This window comes from Telmatherina bonti (genome assembly GCF_933228915.1).
Source record: "Telmatherina bonti genome assembly, chromosome: 6".
NCBI lineage: Eukaryota > Metazoa > Chordata > Actinopteri > Atheriniformes > Telmatherinidae > Telmatherina > Telmatherina bonti.
In genome coordinates this window covers 33,124,686-33,143,496 of record NC_136624.1, presented here as the reverse complement: position 1 = coordinate 33,143,496, position 18,811 = coordinate 33,124,686, and the positions used below count along the sequence as shown (strand labels likewise).

Genomic DNA, 18,811 nt, shown 5'->3' with positions numbered 1-18,811 from the left:
TTTTTTTTTTTTTTTTCAGTGGTTACCTCGAGATAACAAGTTAATTTTCTCTTTATCTCGAGATAACGAAGAGCATTTTCTACTGATCAAGGGATGATTATCTCGTTATCATGGCAAAATTAACTTTGTTTTCTCGAGATAATGAGAGAATTATCTCATTATTACGACAAAACAAAGTTGGCTAATTAATGGGTAATCATCCCATGATTTCAACAAAACTGTGTAAAAAAAAAAAACATGCGACCACGACCGCTCTCGGCTTCCGTATTCAGGTACCTTTTAGTGAGTAGTAGCTTGTGTTTGGTCATGCAGTAATGATTGTCCTTCTGAAAGGTTCTGCCATGTCCACAAAGCACCTTTAGATCTCATCTATAGTGACCAGAGGCCTGCCAACACTGTATTGTCATTATAGTCCAACACAGCTGAGTAATTACCAGTTGCATATTAATAATTTGCAGGTAAATTTAGAATTTTATTAGGAAACTGCTTTGCTTCGAAGCTCTTTAACTGCTTCAATGAAATCAATTAGCTAAAGATGAACTTCACCAAAATTGTAGAAGCATCTCAAGAAACACTGATGGATGCAGATTCCAACCAGTTGTGTGCTTTGACAAAGACTCCTAACATGTAATGAAATCTTGCTTTTAGATAAATCCGTTTTTATGTCAAAGAAACTATATAAATTGAAGAAAATGAAAAAAAGTAGATTAATTTAGCAAGATAAATTTCAAACATTTGGAAAACGGGGAAGGCTCAGTAAAATGTTTGCGTTTTATCTTTGTGTTTTATCTTCACCATGCATACTAACTGAAGACATCTGAAGATACAATAGAAAATACAATAGTCAGTCTATGCAGTTGGGAATAGTGTGAGGCTGCAGTCATTTGAAGATTAAGTACTCTGCTGACTCCTTTCTGCAGCAGGAATCTTATGTGGAATTACAGTATGTTCAAATTTACTACAGAGCACCGACCTATAAATATACACTGCACCACTCTCTCATCTCTTGTGCAAATGTAAGTATAAAAGCATGAATTCAGTGGCCTAAGCACGACTTCCTAATTAAGCAACCTTATTCTTTGAAAGAGCAGAACTGTCTGGGGAAAAAAGAAGTGCTCAGTCATGGAAAGAAATTAAATCCCAAAGCGCTGATTTGGTGAAGGCAACGGCAGACCCAATGCATATGAGTATTAGTGAATGACTTGGATCTGAAGGCTACTTTTGCAAATGGGTGAATGATAAGCTCATATTAGGAGAGGTTAAAAAAAGTAAAGCAGAAACCTTTTAGAGTTTCATTTGAAGTTTTGATTTTAATCCGATATGATTGTTGTCTGTTCACCACATTCATTGCACTTTTCTAATCGCAGTCCTGTAAAGATATGGTTCGCCACTCAGGTTTTAAAGCTTGTAAAAGTCAAAGGAATTTGGTTGAAATGAAAGTATTGCTTTATCCTCACAGAAATACGCACATAGACACACACACACACGGTCCAAAAATAGTTCCTATTCATCATATTTCATGGCTGCAAGAGGAAGCCATGAATCATTGGTTCGGTTCTTTGGTCAATAAAGTACTCACAGTATTATATGAACCAGGCCTTGGGAGAAGCAGGAAGAATCACTGCTAGCTCATGCTGGATACACACATCCTACAGTAACACACACAGGTGCACCTTTAGCGCAGATGCTGTTTTGAGTCTTGAAAAGTTTTAATCAAACCGTTCTTTGGTATTCCTGTATTTTATGTATTTCACAAGTTCATCTAAAGTTACGTGGAACAGAATAGATGAGAGTAATGGAGGGCAAAGAAAGTACCTAACAAATTGGTAGAAGTGGAGGCGGTAACGGGCAACAAATACGTTTGAGTTCAGCTGGACAACAGACTAGATAGAAAATGTAACATAGAAGTCACACACAGAAAGGAGTAAGGCTGAATATTTCTTAAAACAGCTGAAACCTTTCAGTGTCTGCACCAAATTGTTGCATAGATTCTGTAAGTCTGTGGTAGAAGTGCAGTCTGCTGTGCAGCCATCTGTTGAGCAGCAACATTCAGCCGGAGGCTTAAATAAACGGAGCAAACAAATTAAGAAGGCTAACTCTGTTCTGGGGCAACTCTGGAACGGTGATTTTACCTAGAAGAATGCTGCACAAGTTGCTGAAAATAATTAACAATTAGTCACTTCCCCTATACAAGCAGATAAAAGAATATTTTAAAACTTCCCTTGTTGTCCATTTTTCCATTTCATTCATTAATGTATTCAATATCATGTAAACAAATTATTATATTCTTTGAATGTTTGGCCTTTAATTCCATTCGCTTTTTCATTTAGGCCTTTACTCTCACACAAACACACAAAATAAGATCAGGTTTACAGAAAATGGAAGCATCATCTATGTTGTGTAAGTCTACATTTCTTTACATTTACCTGTAGTTTGCATTAAGTAAAGACAACTGTATACTGCTGCTTTTAAGGGTTTGGTTTGAAATAAAAAGGTTGCATGCTGCAGTGCAGAAAAATCAGGAAATGTGAAAACAGTTGAAGAGCACAGTAACTCCAGACCTGCAGAGAGGTCCCTGCGCCTATTTTCCCTCATAATCATAGGGCAGATATGTGAGAGTGGGCAACAGCTACAACAGCGTGAGCAAACAGCAGTGTTTCTGGGAAATCATTGTCTCTGGGGAAGTAAAATTATCAGCGGCATTCTGGAGCAGTTTGCCAGCGGCACCACCACAGACAAATGTGGCACTTTGATTTGATAAACCCCAGATAGTAGAGCTTTTCACAATCTGCCAAACTCTGTTTACCTCTAATATCTGTATGTATATGTGTGTGTGTGTGTGTGTGTGTGTGTGTGTGTGTGTGTGTGTGATTTTGTGGTTTAGTGTCCTTCTACTGTATGTGTCTCTGTTCCAGACACTCTGAGAATAGACTGTCTGGAATTTTATGCTTATTATTGAAAACCCTCTGCCAGTTTGGCCAAGCTGTGGCTTCGTTACAAAGTCAGTAGCTTATACTCAGCAGGATACCTTTATCTGTGCTGGAGACAGAGGATGTCACAAAGTACTGTGCTGTCTGCACCAAAAAAATCCTATGAAAAGTAATGTTTTCTGTATCCCTATGTGTCCGTCAGAGGCCAGATGAAGAGGTGGTAGTAGACCAAGGAGGAACCAGCTCACTGATGAAAATTCACTATGAAAAGGAGGAGCTGGAAGGTAAGTAAAGTTTTTATTTCACAATCAGAATCAAACTTTATTATATATACTTTATTAATCCAAGGCTGGGAAATTTCAGTGTTACAGCAGCACCATTATAGAATAAGAAAGGGCAAAACAAACAAAAAGAAATGGAGTAAAATGTAATTTAAATATGACACAAAATAATAATAATAATAATTCAATTCAATTCAATTCAGATTTATTTGTATAGCGCCACTTCACAACAATGTTGTCACAGGCAACTTTACATACACATAATAATAATAATAATAATAATAATAATATACATCTGTTTGTTGTTGAATGACAGACAGATTGTGTAAACCATGAACACACTGTAAGCACGAAATCTTTCTATTTTTTTTTACAATTGTCAAATCAAGACGTTGCAATAAATTGGAAAACAAAAATGTTTGGTTTACAAAAACACTGCTGATTGTGCCAAAACCTAATCATGGTACGAATTATAACTGATAAATAAACTTTTTGCATGAAGCTTTTATTTGTGGTAGATGACATAATCTACTAAAGAAACAACAAGAGATAAAAATCATGTATACAAACAGACCAGTAAAATGATCATATGATGAACAGGTGTCCTGTAGTTTATAACAGATTTTGAACAGTTTGTTGGAGCTTTTTTTTTTTTTTTTTTTTTTTTTTTTACTTTAGAATTTTGTGCCAGAGTCAGAGTGGCACTGACATGATCATTAAGCTCAGAATAAGGGTCAATAGGAATAGATTCTATAAATATATATCCTCAGAAAGATGACATGTTAATTGTTAACACCCTTTTTTTCTTTCCTACATGGTAATTCAACTTTATTTGTATAGCGCCACTTCACAACAGTGTTGTCACAGGGCACTTTACATACACAAATCAACATACACATCATTTCAATAGCAAGTTACAGTACACATGCAGACATAAAATATCAATTAAATTTGTTTCTTTTAAAATTTAATTCCTCTAAGTCTCTGATTTCATGCTCAGATAAGGCTCCATTTACACATCATATATCCACACATCCACGTTAGGTGAATACAGGGTCCTTTTATCGCACCATGTTGCATTCAAAGTTGAATTCACAGATAATGATTAAAGATGGCAACAGTTAAGGCTAATGTGGGATAGGGTGCAACATGAAAGGTGGTGCTTGTCAGTTCTCCCAGTGGAGCTCAAAGCAAACACCCAAGCCTTGGTTGAATGACTTTAATGTTCAGTCATTGTGGGACCTTTCATGCACACTATTCAGTTCATTTAAACAAACTTTGTTTGGCTCAAAGCTTATCTAAACACAAGAGGAAGCCTTCACTTTTCATTAGATAATCATTACTCATATTCAATTAATTATTAATACAGATTAATTACTACTATGTTGTGTTCCTGAAAGGTGCAGTGGTTGAACTCTTATTTGGCTGCAAGCATGTTTTGGATCATAACGTTGTTTAATGACTTTCTCAATGCCTATCAAGTGTTAGACTGTGATTTGTGATTAAATGGACTCTACGAAAGTTGAAAAGATTTACGTTTGAGAGAAACATGAAATGTTTTATTCTATACAAAGCTGTTCTCAATTGGCAAAGTAATATCCTTTTTCTTTGTTTTCTGTCTTTCTTCAGGCCACAGGGCACTGTTTGTGGGGGTCCGGATGCCCAGGCAGAGCCATCGTCACCACAGACCGCATGGATCCCGCCATCGCAAGAAAGACAAGAGGACAGGAAGCATTGTGACTCAACCAAGCGAGGAAAGTGAGACGACCGCCTGCAGTCATGGTAGCGCAAACACATCAGACCTCTTGTGCTGCTCATTTTTTACCAAAAATGTCCAAATGTGAACTTGTGTTCTCCCAGAGAGGAGGTTGTGACTTTTAAACACATAAATTCAATACAGCGGGTTTTTCCACACATACAGTTACACATACAGCACTCCAGGCTAAAATTGACAGAGTACTAATTAGCTTACCAGAAACAGACCAGGAACTAGTCAGCATGTTACATTTGATTATACACTTGTGTGAAACTGTGTATGTGAGGCAGTTTGAAAAGCAAGAATCCACCAAAAAGGAACCTGTGTATGTGTGTGTGTGTGTGTGGGTATGAGTTTCTCTGAGAACAGCCGTTCACCTCACCTTTCCCTCACATCCTCTCACTAAATCAGATACACCATCCCAGCGGGTCCAGTTCATCCTGGGCACAGAGGAGGATGCCGAACACGTGTCCCACGAGTTGTTCACTGAGCTGGATGAGATCTGTGTAAAGGATGGGAAGGATGCCGAGTGGAAAGAAACAGCCAGGTCAGGTTCTCCTTTGAGAGCAGTACTTGGCAAAAAAAAAAAAAAGCTTCTGACAGCCTGGCAGGCCCACAATTGTGCTTTTATGAAGAAGGATGTTTACAAGTGGTTATTTCATTTAAAGTTTACTGAATCATTTCTTGCTTGGTTTGCTCAACATCAGAAAATGAAATGGGAAGAATCACAGAATCGGCTGGGATTTCATTCATGAAATTCATCTGATATCATGTGTGAATAAAAAAAAAGTATACAGAAACATAATGTTAATTGCAACCTTCACATGTGACATTGTGTTGTTATCAAATTGTGGTCAAGGCAAGTTAGAGAAAGCAATATGTGCTACATGTCTAGTGTAATACTATATCATCCGTCTATACTTTCTACACCAAGCAATCAGCCATTTGCGAACAGAGGTGCAAATTATTACCAAATAAAACTGAATACTTAAAAAAAAAAAAAAAAAAAAAAAAAAAGACACTTAGCAGTTTGAGTGAATGTTGTTCTCAATAAAAACCTGTATATGATGCTTAACATATGATTCAACCTTCTGCTGCTCTCATCTCCAAAAATGCAAACAGTGCAAGTAAATAAAAGACACAGTAAAGCACCAAAAACCTGCACAGATGTAGCTGAGAAACATCAGGACGAGTTCAGTCTTTTCAGCGCTGGGCAGCATCCATGGTCCCGAACTACATGGACATAGTCATTCAGTGACAGAGCAGACTAATACAGAAGTGATTTTAAAAAACTCAGTTAATGTTGTATTTTCTCAAACTACAATCACACTTTTGAGGTTTGAGTTGCTTTAGATCAGGGTTGTCGAACTCCAGTCTTTGAGGAACAGTCTCCATCAGGTTTTGTTGTTTCCCTGCTCAAACACACCTGATTCAAATCAACAGCTTTTTGTAATCTATTCATTCATTTCAGTCAGGTGTGTTGGAGCATAGAGACAACAAAAACCTGCAGGATACTGACCCTCGAGAACTGAGTTTGACACCTGTGCTTTAGATGGTGGACAAATAAAAATGACAAAAGACAAATATATCTTTACTTGAACAGAAATATAGATATTTTTGAAACCCTTGTTTAAATATACTGATGTCCATGTAAAAATTAAATGTTTTTTTTTTTTTTTTTAAATTAAATTAATATTTTAAATGTGACTTTTCCTCAGGATCAGTGTGGTAAGCTTTAAGAAGCTGTGCTCTTCATTTACTGGGAATGGCTTATAAAATGTTAGCGGTGACACTAAGCTGAATTACAGCAAGCAAAACCTGGGTCACTTTTCACTTTATCTAAATATGTTAAATAGCAGTCTGACATTTTATTGAAGAAAGAAAGAAAGTAAAAAAACTTAAAAAAAAAAAAAAAAAAAAAAGGAAATTGAAGCATGAAATGAATGTAAGTATCTGACATATTAGTTTTAAAGAAAATATTCAAAAGGAGAATATTTTACCAAATTCACTGATAGTTCTACTGATCTACCACTTGGGATTTGCTTCTGGGATTGCTATTACTATATAATAAATTTTATGTTATCTTATAAGCAACTTCTATAGTTTCATATTCAAGATATCAGAAAAAGGAGAGTTAAAAAAAACTTTGCTGCCCACACACACATGCCCCTGATCTCTTGCTTGTTGTTACCTCACAGGTGGCTGAAGTTTGAAGAGGATGTGGAAGATGGTGGGGAGAGATGGAGCAAGCCTTACGTTGCCACACTTTCCCTGCATAGCTTGTTTGAGCTACGCAGTTGCATTATCAATGGCAGCGTGCTGCTTGACATGCATGCAGACTGCATCGAAGAGATAGCAGGTGAGAATGTTTTAGATGTTTCAAAATAGAAAAGCTTCACTTAAGAGATGCAGGATATCAGCGTCAATCATTGGTGCAAGAGACTGGCATTACTGTTTTTTAAATGCATTTACAAATTTGTCTATTTTCCTTCATTCTATACCATAAAGTGACATCATTTCCCGTCTTAAAGTAAATATTGCATTCATTGTTGTAAATCTCCATATCTGAAACAAAGTGGCCCATAGACACCTTTTGTAAATTAATTTATCCTAAAACAGGAAACACAGAACAGAGCTTAGGGCACTCTCTAACAAAACAAAACAAAATAACTGACATTAAATTATTTATTTTGATGTTAAATTTGCATAACAAGCACCTGGGCAGTTCAGTACCAGGCAACCACTGTATCCAAACTGCCTTTCTGAGTTGCACTTTTCTAATGAGGCTGAACATCCCCAGCTGTGCTTCGTCTGACTTTGTCTATATGTCAGCTGAACTTCATATCATCTGCTGTTAGAAGCTATGCCACAACAGTCTGTATTCATTTGCTACAGGTCTGCCATTAACTAATAGATTAATAGATCTAATAGATCTTCTAATAGAAGAAATATTGTAGTTATATAAATTATTTATACACAGCATTACACAAAAATCCCCAAAAATCTTACAAAATGTATTTTCTTGCCTTTTGCTACTGTCTCACACAATTCTGTCATTAAATAAACACAAAGAGTATTCTTATTATTAATTTCACATTCTTTTGGGCGCACACAGATTTACGCATGTACCCACACATGGAAATGATCTCATGGTTGAAAACATCCCATTGCAGTCTTCCTTGTGATCAGACTGTTTAAAAGCTTCTTGCCTGCATTCATTCCTTGTCTCCAGTTCTATTTTTTACTTTGCATCTCCTTGTGACTCCTGCCAGCAGCAATGGGATGCCACATGGTAATAAAGATAAATAAAACAGGGAAATAATTATTTTTTGTTGTTGTTGTTTTTTTTATTTATTCTAATGGTGCAAAGAACTTGTATCTGAGCCAAATTTGTCAAGCCTGGTAGGAACAACACCTCATCTTCTGCTCCTCTACATTGTGGAGTCCCTCAGGGTTCTGTCCTTGGGCCAGTTCTTTTTGCTGCCCTGTACCTACTCCCACTCTAGGAGCTTTTTTTTTTTTTTTTTAGATAAAATGGCATACCTTATCAAAATCAAAGTCTTTTTTTTATCTTGTAGTTTAGGTTTTTTTTTTGTTTGTTTGTTTTTTTACAAGTTGTGCATGCGTTTTATTTTTTCTTGTCTGAACTACTGCAACACTATTTTCTTAGGCATCTGCAACAACACACTTTCCCGTTTTAGTCCAGAACCTCACAGCATGACTTTTAACTGTGGCCAGAAAATGCAAAAAAAAAAAAAAAAAAAATCAGCCCTTTTTTAGCGTCTTTGCTTTGGGTGCCTGTACGTTTTAGAATTGATTTTAAGGTTTGTTTGTTTTTGGCTACCCCCAAGTACAGTACTGACTGCCTACAAATTTACACTCCAGCTTGCAGTCCCCAGGATGAGACTCAAAACTAGAGGACAGGGCCTTGCCTTCTCTGTAGTTGGCACACAGATGTAAAATGCTACAGAAACAAAAAACAGCATCTACAGTGAGAATGTGCAATGTCTGTAAACCTTTAAAAACTAGCATTTGCTATTTTGTTATTATCTTATCCAGCCAGACAGAATTCAGGGGCCTCCAGGCTGGAAGAATTAATGGAACTGTGGTAGAAAAGTGCAAAGGATGTTTCTCCTCTCTGAACACAATAGTTCCCATGAGATAGTGCTGCAGTGTTTGTCCTGAATTCTGATTTATTTCCACTGAAAACAGAAGCTAGGAGGGCTGCAACATGTAGAAAGCAGACTCTTCTGTAATTGGTCAGTTCTTCCAGGCCTGAGGAGGCTCTGCAAACCATTTTGCATCAGCTCCTTTGTGACTGGATTTACTGTAACAATAAAAAAGGACATGTCTCCCTTGGTAGAGTAAATCTGCCTGGCTAAATGTGGCACAGACGGCCATTCTGTATGCTACGATGCTGATATGGACAGGGTAGAGAAAAAAAAGGACATTGAGATGAGAGCGTTTCATAGGACATGATATTAGTATGCATCCCTGAGTGCAAGATGACTCATCAGCATTGTTTTTGTATCATTTTCCTGGAAGTTACAGGCTGGCTCTGAAATATCACTGAAAATACTTAAATATTTGTGATTGTTAGGAGGGGGGGTCTAATAGATACCAAATTAAACACTTGAAAACATCAAATTTAATTTGAGGACTTCAAAATGCAACATGTTAAAAGAGGAAGCAGAACCGTTGCTATGAACTACTATTACTTTTTATGTGCTATGATTGTAAGTGTTTTTTAATTGCAGGTTGCCTTGTGCTGTTCTGTTGTCACTGTCCTTATTAACAAGGCTGATTATCATGGCACTATGGGCAATGCATTAGCCACGGCCTTGAAGTGTGCTCAGAATAATTGTAACCGCTGCAGTGTGTGTGTGTGTGTGTGTGTTTGACTGACTTGCTGAGGGAGAAAGGAAGGAAGGAAGGAAGGAAGGTAAGATTAAGTGCTGACTCAGCAAGTCAGCATGAAAAGACTGAGACACAAATTTTTCTTTTGTCCCACAAGACCGGATATGCTGGATACGTATTGAACCAACTCTTCTAACACACCATCTGTTCAGCAGACAGCCATGACAGATGTCTGAGCAGGTTGATGAACATTAAGTTCAAGAGAAGTTATGTGACAATAACTATAATTAAGTCAATGTCAGCTTTATTTAAATAGTACATTTTTAAAAGCCAACAGCCAACCAAAGTGCTTTACAGCAAGATATATACATCAAATAAAGCACATACATATTTAGATTAACTCTAAGATAACAATAAAAGAAAGTGGATACATTTGTGGTCAAAGCAGGCAAACTACATAGATTATCTACATAAACCACATCTACTACTACTGATATGAAGCTGGGATCAGAGTTAGAGTTTCCTCTTGTGCTGCAGACATGGTGCTGGACCACCAGGAGGCGTCGCACGAGCTGGATGACAGTGTGAGAGTGAGGGTCCGCGAAGCCCTGCTGAAGAGACATCACCACCAAAATGAGAAGAAGAAAAACTTGATTCCGATTGTGCGCTCCATCACAGAGGGAGCACGCAAACAGTCAGAGCCTCATGCGATAGGTGGGTTTCATGTTGTACATCATACACACAAAACACAGAGCTTTGGACAAAGGTCAGAGAAATCTCACCGACAAACTCCGTTTTTGCACTTTGATTTGTGTTGTGCCTCAGGATTCATTTAATAATGTTAATTTCAGACGAACTAGTCTGAAATCAGTGGCGTTGTTTATATGATATTAGAGGAGACTTTTATTATATAATAGAAACTTTAATCAAGACTTGGTGGCAGACCAAAATCATCTTCAGACAGTGACTCCCGGGGCCTCCAGGGACAAAGCAAATGGATAATAAACTGGGAGAAAAACATACCAGGCTTTAGAAATTGTGTTTCATTTTGCTTCTGGCAAGACATTAAGGTACTGAGTCTGATTAACTCTCTTTATCTGTCTCTGTCAATCCCACACATGCACACAAACTCACGACTCAACATGCCGCAGGGTCAGCCACATCTCCCCAGCCTCCTGCTCTCTCTGAGCCCAACAAGAATGGCACCGGACAGGACAGCACTCAGGTGGACCTGAGTAAGGTAAAATCAAAGCTGGGAAATTTTTCATCCCTTACAGATTGGTTGTGTGACTCCACAGCGTAGTATTTGTGAATGTTAACACATCTGATAAGAGCCATGTAAAGCAGTCTGCTCTATGCATGTAGCAAGCTGCAGTAATGATGCAGCGCCTCACAGGGAACAACAGCTGAGCTACGTCTGCTTCAGTCTGAGATCAGTAGTTAAGTCTTCTGCTGTTAAGCTGCATTTGTGTAATCGCCACTGGAAGCTTTCATCCTGATTTGGCATTTGATCTGATGTGTCCATAGGTTGATCTACACTTTATGAAAAAGATTCCTGAAGGTGCAGAAGCCTCCAATGTTCTGGTAGGAGTTCTGGACTTCCTGGAAAGGCCGATTGTGGCTTTTGTCCGTCTTTCCCCTGCCGTGCTGCTCACTGGACTTACTGAGGTCCCCATACCCACCAGGTAGATCCCCTGCCTATCTGGTTTATGCTATGATAACAGTCTAAGAACAGTTGACATACCATGACTTATGCTGACACATAACAGGTTCCTCTTCATTCTTCTGGGCCCTGATGGAAAAGCGCAGCAATACCATGAAATTGGACGCTCCATGGCAACCATCATGACAGATGAGGTGAGAGTCAGTTAAAAAAGAATAAAAAAAATCAATCTCTAACTTGTAGATACAGATAACTATGTTTCTTAAGTCTTTTGGTGCTTTCTGGTCCAGATCTTCCACGATGTAGCATACAAGGCAAAAGACAGAAGTGATCTGTTAGCAGGGATTGATGAGTTCCTGGACCAGGTGACGGTCCTGCCTCCAGGAGAGTGGGACCCCTCCATCCGCATTGAGCCCCCAAAGAGTGTACCCTCTCAAGTACATGACTTAAGTTGTTTTCTTTTTGAATTTTGAAAATAAAGTAAAAAAAAAAAAAAACAAAACAGTAAACTACAAGTATTTGGCCACATTTTAATTTCTGCCTGTTCCTGGATGTCTGCAGGAGAAGAGGAAAATCCCAGGTGTTCCTAACGGAGCAGTCTGCCAGGTAGAGGAAGACTTACATGCTGAACACCACGGGCCAGAGCTGCAGAGAACTGGGAGGTAAGCAACATCTCAGTCATCTTCATTGCCGATACCCTGTTGCATCACATGCTGTCATCCGTGACCAACACAGAAGCTAAATTCACTTGTGAGAAAGGCGGCATGTTATCCTACATAAATAAGCAATCATAAAATCAGCTTTAGGAAAACAAGGCAGTAGTTAAGGCTCTGAAATGGATTTGTCACAGCCCCAGGCTGAGTTCTCTCCACTTGTCAGCTGCTGTGAATACAAAATCTATTTTTGGATCAGTGAGAAGATGTGGTGGGACAAGATGGTAAAAATCACCATGACACTTCCACACCAAACATTCTGCACTTTACGTGATCTTTATGTCACCAAAACACGTATCAAAGGACATGACCTTCTCTGAGAAACTTTGACTTTTTTATTTATTTATTTTGCTTTAATAGAGATAAAGTCCTAAAGGAACCCTTTCCCTTGAGAAAATGCAAGTATTTGTTTCGTTCCAACTAGATGGGAACCCTGCTGGCTGTTATTCTAACTTAGCAACAGAAGACTGTGTGTTCTGTGTTTATATAAAGTGGAAATTTTCATCATAGCGATAGCCATAATTTGTAAATATGAGAGTACTTGCAGTTCTGTACATTTCTTCCCTGTGTTCTCTGCTCAGGTTGTTTGGTGGTCTGATACTGGACATTAAAAGGAAAGCTCCTTTCTATCTGACTGACTTTAAGGACGGCCTGAGCCTCCAGTGTGTGGCCTCCTTCCTCTTCCTCTACTGTGCCTGTATGTCTCCTGTCATCACCTTTGGGGGACTGCTGGGGGAGGCGACAGAAGGACGCATTGTAAGAACATGAACACAAACAGGGAAACACTCACAGCTTAATGCGGCACTCCTTCACTGTGAAATGCCTTTAACTGTGTGGATAAAACATAGATGTGTTGAGTCATGTAAAGCAAACATGCTGTATTTCCACCACTTTTTCTAGAGTGCCATAGAATCCCTTTTTGGTGCATCTATGACCGGAGTGGCCTACTCTCTGTTTGCTGGGCAGCCTCTCACCATTCTGGGCAGCACAGGTCCAGTTCTGGTCTTTGAGAAAATCCTCTTTAAATTCTGCAAGTACGTACAGCATTTTAGCAACATCTCTGTGACATTTTGTCCCACCCAATAGGGATGCACCGATACCAATATCAGGATCGGTATCAGCTCGATACCAACTCATACTTGGGATTGATAAAAGTGTACCGATACCACAACTGATACCCGATACCGTCACACTAGTGCAGATGTGTTTGATGACATGCTTCAGACATGTTTTAAAAGAAATAAATGCTTTGAATGTTAAAATGTGACATTATTTGTTACACTAAAAGCTAGGTCTTTGTTTCAAAGGCAAGGCAAGTTTATTTGTATAGCACCTTTCATGTACAAGACAATTCCAAGTGCTTTACATGAAACATTAAAAGCATTGCAGAAAAAAAAAAGCATAGATTAAATTACAAATAACAAAATCATAATAAAATCGTAAATTATATTAAAATAATTAAAAGCAGAATTAAGTAAAAGTTACTGTGCAGACGTCATGCATAGGCGCATGAGAAAAGAAATGTTTTTAACCTGGATTTAAAAGTTTCTACATTTGGTGAAAGTTTAATCTCCACTGGCGGATTATTCCACTTGTTTGCAGCGTAACAGCTAAATGCCGCTTTCCCATGTTTAGTCTGGACTCTGGTTGGGACTGGTTGACCAGAGTTCAAAACCACACATTTATAGTTGTATTAAGGTAAAATGTGCCAAATCAAAATAAAACTTGTTGAAATAGTTAGATCTGTTATGTTATTATATTTATATTGATGAGGTAACTTCTGAAAGGATGGGTCATTTATTACAACCTAATGAAATCTTACACAGTTATAACAGCAATAATAACCATAGTCGCAATAATGTTCAATTAAACAGATTTGGTATCTGCAAATATCGGTATCTGCAGATTTTCAAATTTCAGATATCATTATGGGAACTCCCAAAAAGTGGATCGGTGCATCCCTACCACCCAACATGAAGTTGGACTTGCTTACAGATTAAATATCTCCCTGTCCTCCTCTGACCTTTTTCTTGTCAGGGACTACGACCTGTCTTATCTTTCACTGCGGACTTGCATAGGCTTGTGGACAGCCTTGCTGTGTTTGGCATTGGTTGCTACGGATGCAAGTTCACTGGTGTGCTACATCACTCGATTCACAGAGGAAGCCTTTGCCGCACTCATCTGCCTCATTTTCATTTATGAGGCCTTGGAGAAACTGTTCCACTTGGGAGAGCTATACCCGTTTAATGCACACAGTGATCTGGACAAACTCACACTGGCATAGTGAGTAAACAAATATTCACTTGTTTTCTCTTGCTTTCACTTTAATTTCCTTTAAAAGAACTTAAAGTCTTAAGATTAAGTTAATACAGCCTCAGATGTAGAGCAACTTGTGGCATATTACACTGTTAAAACTCAGCCAATGAATCTTTAGAAGAAATACCTTGACATGAACAATTTTATGTAAATTCCTTAAATCACTGATGACAAATTAGCCTAATCTTCTCTGCGTTGCGTTGGTACATTGAGATTGATATAAACACCTCTGTTAAGGTTCCTCTGCAGCATTTAAATCAAGTTGAAGTCTTAGCTTGGATCATTGCAAAACTTTATTTCTTTTCTTTCTCAGTCATTCTGTTGTAGATTTGCTGCTTATCTTCGAATGCACATGCTCATGAAAGGCTGTCTGGGTCAAGCTTTAGTTGCCAGACAGGTGGCCTCACATTTGATCACAGAATACTTTGGTTAATGGTGGAGTTGCATAATAATACCTATCAGGGAAAAAGCAAGTATAGCCAGCCATCATGGCTCATTTTGGCTTAAATTTAGTAAAATACAGAATGACATGGTGTAATATGTTATGTGCTAATGTTTGTCAGGATGTACTTACCATGTTTTGATAGACAGTACAAGTGATTATTATAATTATGTCCTGATATGTACAATTTTGGAGTTATAAGATGTTGTCTTGATTGTATATAACTTTTGGTCTGTGTCTCCTTAATGTGGTTTTGCTGTTGATGTCTCCTTCAAAGGGACCCAAGAAAATGATAAAGCTATCACATTTATGCATGCTGTTCATCTTATGATTAAAAAAAGAAAACACTAAATCCCACCATTTGTTAATCAGCTGTCATACAGTGATTTTTCTGTGTTTATGCGTCTCTTTCTGTAGTTGTAGGTGTGCAGAGCCTGATCATCCCAATAATAAAACCTTAGATCTGTGGAGAGAGAGAAACATCACAGCTTCTGCTGTACCCTGGGCAAACCTGACTGTCAAGGTAACATAACTAAATGGAAACACAAATACACTCACACGCCCATGATGACACCTGCTGTTGACAAAACTTCCTCACTTTGCAATCTTATAGACAAATTCCAGCCTTTGGTTAAGTCAAGTTATACCAGAGTTATATTCCTACTGCACATTTCTAATGTTTTGTGACAGCAGCGTAACTTGCTTGGACTGCAGTGGCATGAGCAGGTGTGGTTCTTACCAAGTGCTCCCCTTGTGTAAGGCAACATCTTTATTTGAAGGCTGATTGATCCCTGTTATTACACAGTCATTAACTGTGTTAGTACAACATCACGCCTGGCTGGACTTTAGGAGTGTGTGTCTCTACCTAATAAGACATGATTTGATGTAGATACATGGAAAGTGATAGAGAGTCATTTCTATGCAGGAATAAAGTGGCTGCTTTTAAAAGGATTTCTGGGAAAAATCCAGGGACGGATAAGTGTTCCTGTTAATTCACTGAACAAGTAAATTCAACTGACATTGCTGCCATCACTCTCAATTAGTGTGAAAATTCTTTGTCTTAAATCAGGGCTTTCATGATGTTTTTATCTCTGACTTCATCAAAGAGTGACAGAGAGTTTGCCTGGAAAAGTATGTGATACTCAACTCTTCATCTTGCTCGCTTTTATTGTTGTTGCTTCTGATAAATGACATTACCATCCAGGGATTCACAACGTGTCAACAAATGAGTTTGCTGCTGCTGTGCTTTATCAATACTGTACAATTTCCTGTCTGACTTATAACATCGCAATGATTTCCAGATGTTAAATTTGATGGTGCTTAATAAATCATGTCTGCGTTTGTGGCAGGTATTGTATTTGTTATTCCCTCACAATTCATTTTGATGTTTAAATGATGTGCAGATTCTACTCTGTGCTCTGCTGGTGAGGTCCTGACGTGGTTATGGTACAAACATTTTACTCTGATGTTGACATTTTGATGTGAAAATCTCAGACTGACTGTATAAAATCTGCAGGAAAACCTTAGTAGTGTGACAATGTGCTAATGTCACATTGGCATGATCCCTCGTCTTCAAACACTTTTCACTCTGTATATTCTGCATGTTGACAAGTCACTGTGTCGTCCTGCAGATTTATCCACTATTGCAGTTCATTTTGTTCATGTGTGTTTCTGGTTTTAGTTGAAATACATGGTTTCTTATAGCTTTTTGTCTCTGGTGCTTCTGACAGTTGTTGACTTTGGCTTCTTGTCGGGGCCGTGGGATGTCCTTTGTTGGATTTCGGTACAGGTGTAGCAGATGGTCTAGAAACTGTGGTTGGATTGCATTGTTTTCTATGTGGTATATCTCTGTCTCATCTTTGTTTTCTATCTATTATCCTTTCTGTTGTCTTTCCATTCTTTTTTTGTTCCCTCCGGTCAAGTCCAGTAGAAATATGTAAATGCCATAACAAACAATCATACAAAATAAACAAATAAAATTAGAATTCAGATTGTCAAGGAGCTTATATCTATAAAGTTCCTCTTGGGAAAGCAAATTTGATTAGCATAACACAGCAGCCAGAGCATCATTCTGCTTGCTTTAATGCTGGATTAGACAAGTTTTTAAAAAATAATTAAAAACTTTTGACATCGTCCTGTTTAAAAGATACTTGAGACTCCAGGGGTTCACATACTGATGTAATTAGGTCCTGATGTTTAAAATCAAGTTTTGGATTGCAATTGCATTTCATCCTAAATAATGTTTTCTGGGTCTGCAAAAAATGGGCATCTTTTAGAAAGGGACAGAACAATAATCTTTTACCAGCCCTCTTTAGGGTTTCAGTGACCTCTCATTTCTAATCAGAATTCTTCAAAATAAAAGTCTTTTCTTTCATGTGTGATTTACTAATGAAAACCGTGCACATTTTAACTCTTGATAAAAACTTCATGTTTTCTAAACTACATTTACCAAGACACTATGGTAGCTAACTTTTAAGTTAGCACACACTCTGAACTATTAGGATCTGAAAAAGAATAAGAAAAAGGTTTTCTGTAGTCAGAGATAAGAAAAAAAAGAAAGAACTGAGCCATCTCTGGACTTTGAAGAAAATCTATTTTGCTCTGTGGCCACACGGTGCGAAGTTGTGGCCATGGACGTGTGGGAAAGAGATAATTAAGATGTGGCTGCATATAAGTTATGCATGGGAATTTATGGCTATATAACATGCATATATATGGATTTATTTTTTAGATAAACTATAACTATGTAACTGAGCTTACTGGGTCTGCCCAACAGAAAACTTTACAACAAAACAACAAATTGGGACGGGACACAGGTGCACCATTCAGCAGCAGCTGTGCCACTTTATTGTTTCCCAAAAATTACAAATCACACAAATTTGGGAAATAGTCTTCCTACTCCCTGGTAATACATCCATTTAACTGAAAAACCCAGTAACATTGTATCCTGAGATCTCTTGTTACAAAGCGCCTCTCCAACCAAAAAGCTTCTTATGCTTCTTGATAGTCTTTGTTCCAGTTTGTTTAGTTTTGTTAACATTCAACTAAGCCCCAACCTTATGGTTAGTAGTTAACTTTTTTCAGGGCATTTGTAAATATATGTGAGGACAGTTACTCATTTAACCTTTCCCTGCGGAGTGTTTCTGAGAAATTCATTTTGTTCATCATGCAGTAAGCAGTTTATTTCCTTCCATGCTTTGTGGACTTTTTCCACATTGTAGACTGGTTTCACAGAGTTAATATAGAAATGTCTACTTACACTCAGGTCATCTAAGGTGATTTTGTTCTTCTGTGTTCCTCCACAGGAGTGTAAAAGTCTGCAGGGCCAATTTGTTGGGACAGCATGCGGACACCACGGCCCTTACACCCCTGATGTTCTCTTCTGGTCCACCATCCTCTTCTTTTCAACATTTTTTATGTCTGCCTTCCTCAAACAATTCAAGACTAGTCGTTATTTCCCCACTAAGGTATTCTAGCACATTAAAAGAACTATATGATCAATTATGAGTGATCGCAGACTTATGACTGCTTTAATCTCTCGTCTTCAGGTGCGGTCCATGATCAGTGACTTTGCGGTGTTCCTCACAATTGTCATAATGGTCCTGCTTGACTTTGCCATCGGTGTGCCTTCCCAGAAGCTGAAGGTCCCGAGCAAGTTCCAGGTACAGAAGACGTTTCTGTAAATCTCACCTAAGTTTATTGTAAAATTAAAACCTCACACCAGTTACCGCTTCCTTCAGCCTACGAGAGATGATCGTGGTTGGTTGATCAATCCAATAGGACGCAATCCATGGTGGACAGCTCTAGCTGCCTCTATTCCTGCTCTTCTCTGCACCATCCTCATCTTCATGGA

The 18,811-nt window shown here is 38.2% G+C and overlaps 1 protein-coding gene across 1 annotated transcript in view; it reads left to right on the top strand.

Moving 5' to 3' along the window:
* slc4a8 (solute carrier family 4 member 8) overlaps positions 1-18,811 on the top strand; it is a gene marked incomplete at both ends in the record, with an annotated part of 28,287 nt that overhangs the window by 7,606 nt on the left and 1,870 nt on the right. The window contains 17 exons of the mRNA XM_079242520.1: positions 3,133-3,214; positions 4,841-4,993; positions 5,379-5,514; positions 7,166-7,326; positions 10,362-10,538; positions 10,976-11,064; positions 11,352-11,509; positions 11,594-11,681; positions 11,778-11,924; positions 12,049-12,149; positions 12,782-12,956; positions 13,101-13,234; positions 14,238-14,483; positions 15,376-15,481; positions 18,264-18,425; positions 18,507-18,620; positions 18,699-18,811. The exon at positions 18,699-18,811 is cut by the window's right edge and continues 49 nt beyond it. Coding sequence (XP_079098646.1) covers positions 3,133-3,214; positions 4,841-4,993; positions 5,379-5,514; positions 7,166-7,326; positions 10,362-10,538; positions 10,976-11,064; positions 11,352-11,509; positions 11,594-11,681; positions 11,778-11,924; positions 12,049-12,149; positions 12,782-12,956; positions 13,101-13,234; positions 14,238-14,483; positions 15,376-15,481; positions 18,264-18,425; positions 18,507-18,620; positions 18,699-18,811 — 2,342 coding nt within the window. The remainder of the gene's footprint in view (positions 1-3,132; positions 3,215-4,840; positions 4,994-5,378; positions 5,515-7,165; positions 7,327-10,361; positions 10,539-10,975; positions 11,065-11,351; positions 11,510-11,593; positions 11,682-11,777; positions 11,925-12,048; positions 12,150-12,781; positions 12,957-13,100; positions 13,235-14,237; positions 14,484-15,375; positions 15,482-18,263; positions 18,426-18,506; positions 18,621-18,698) is intronic.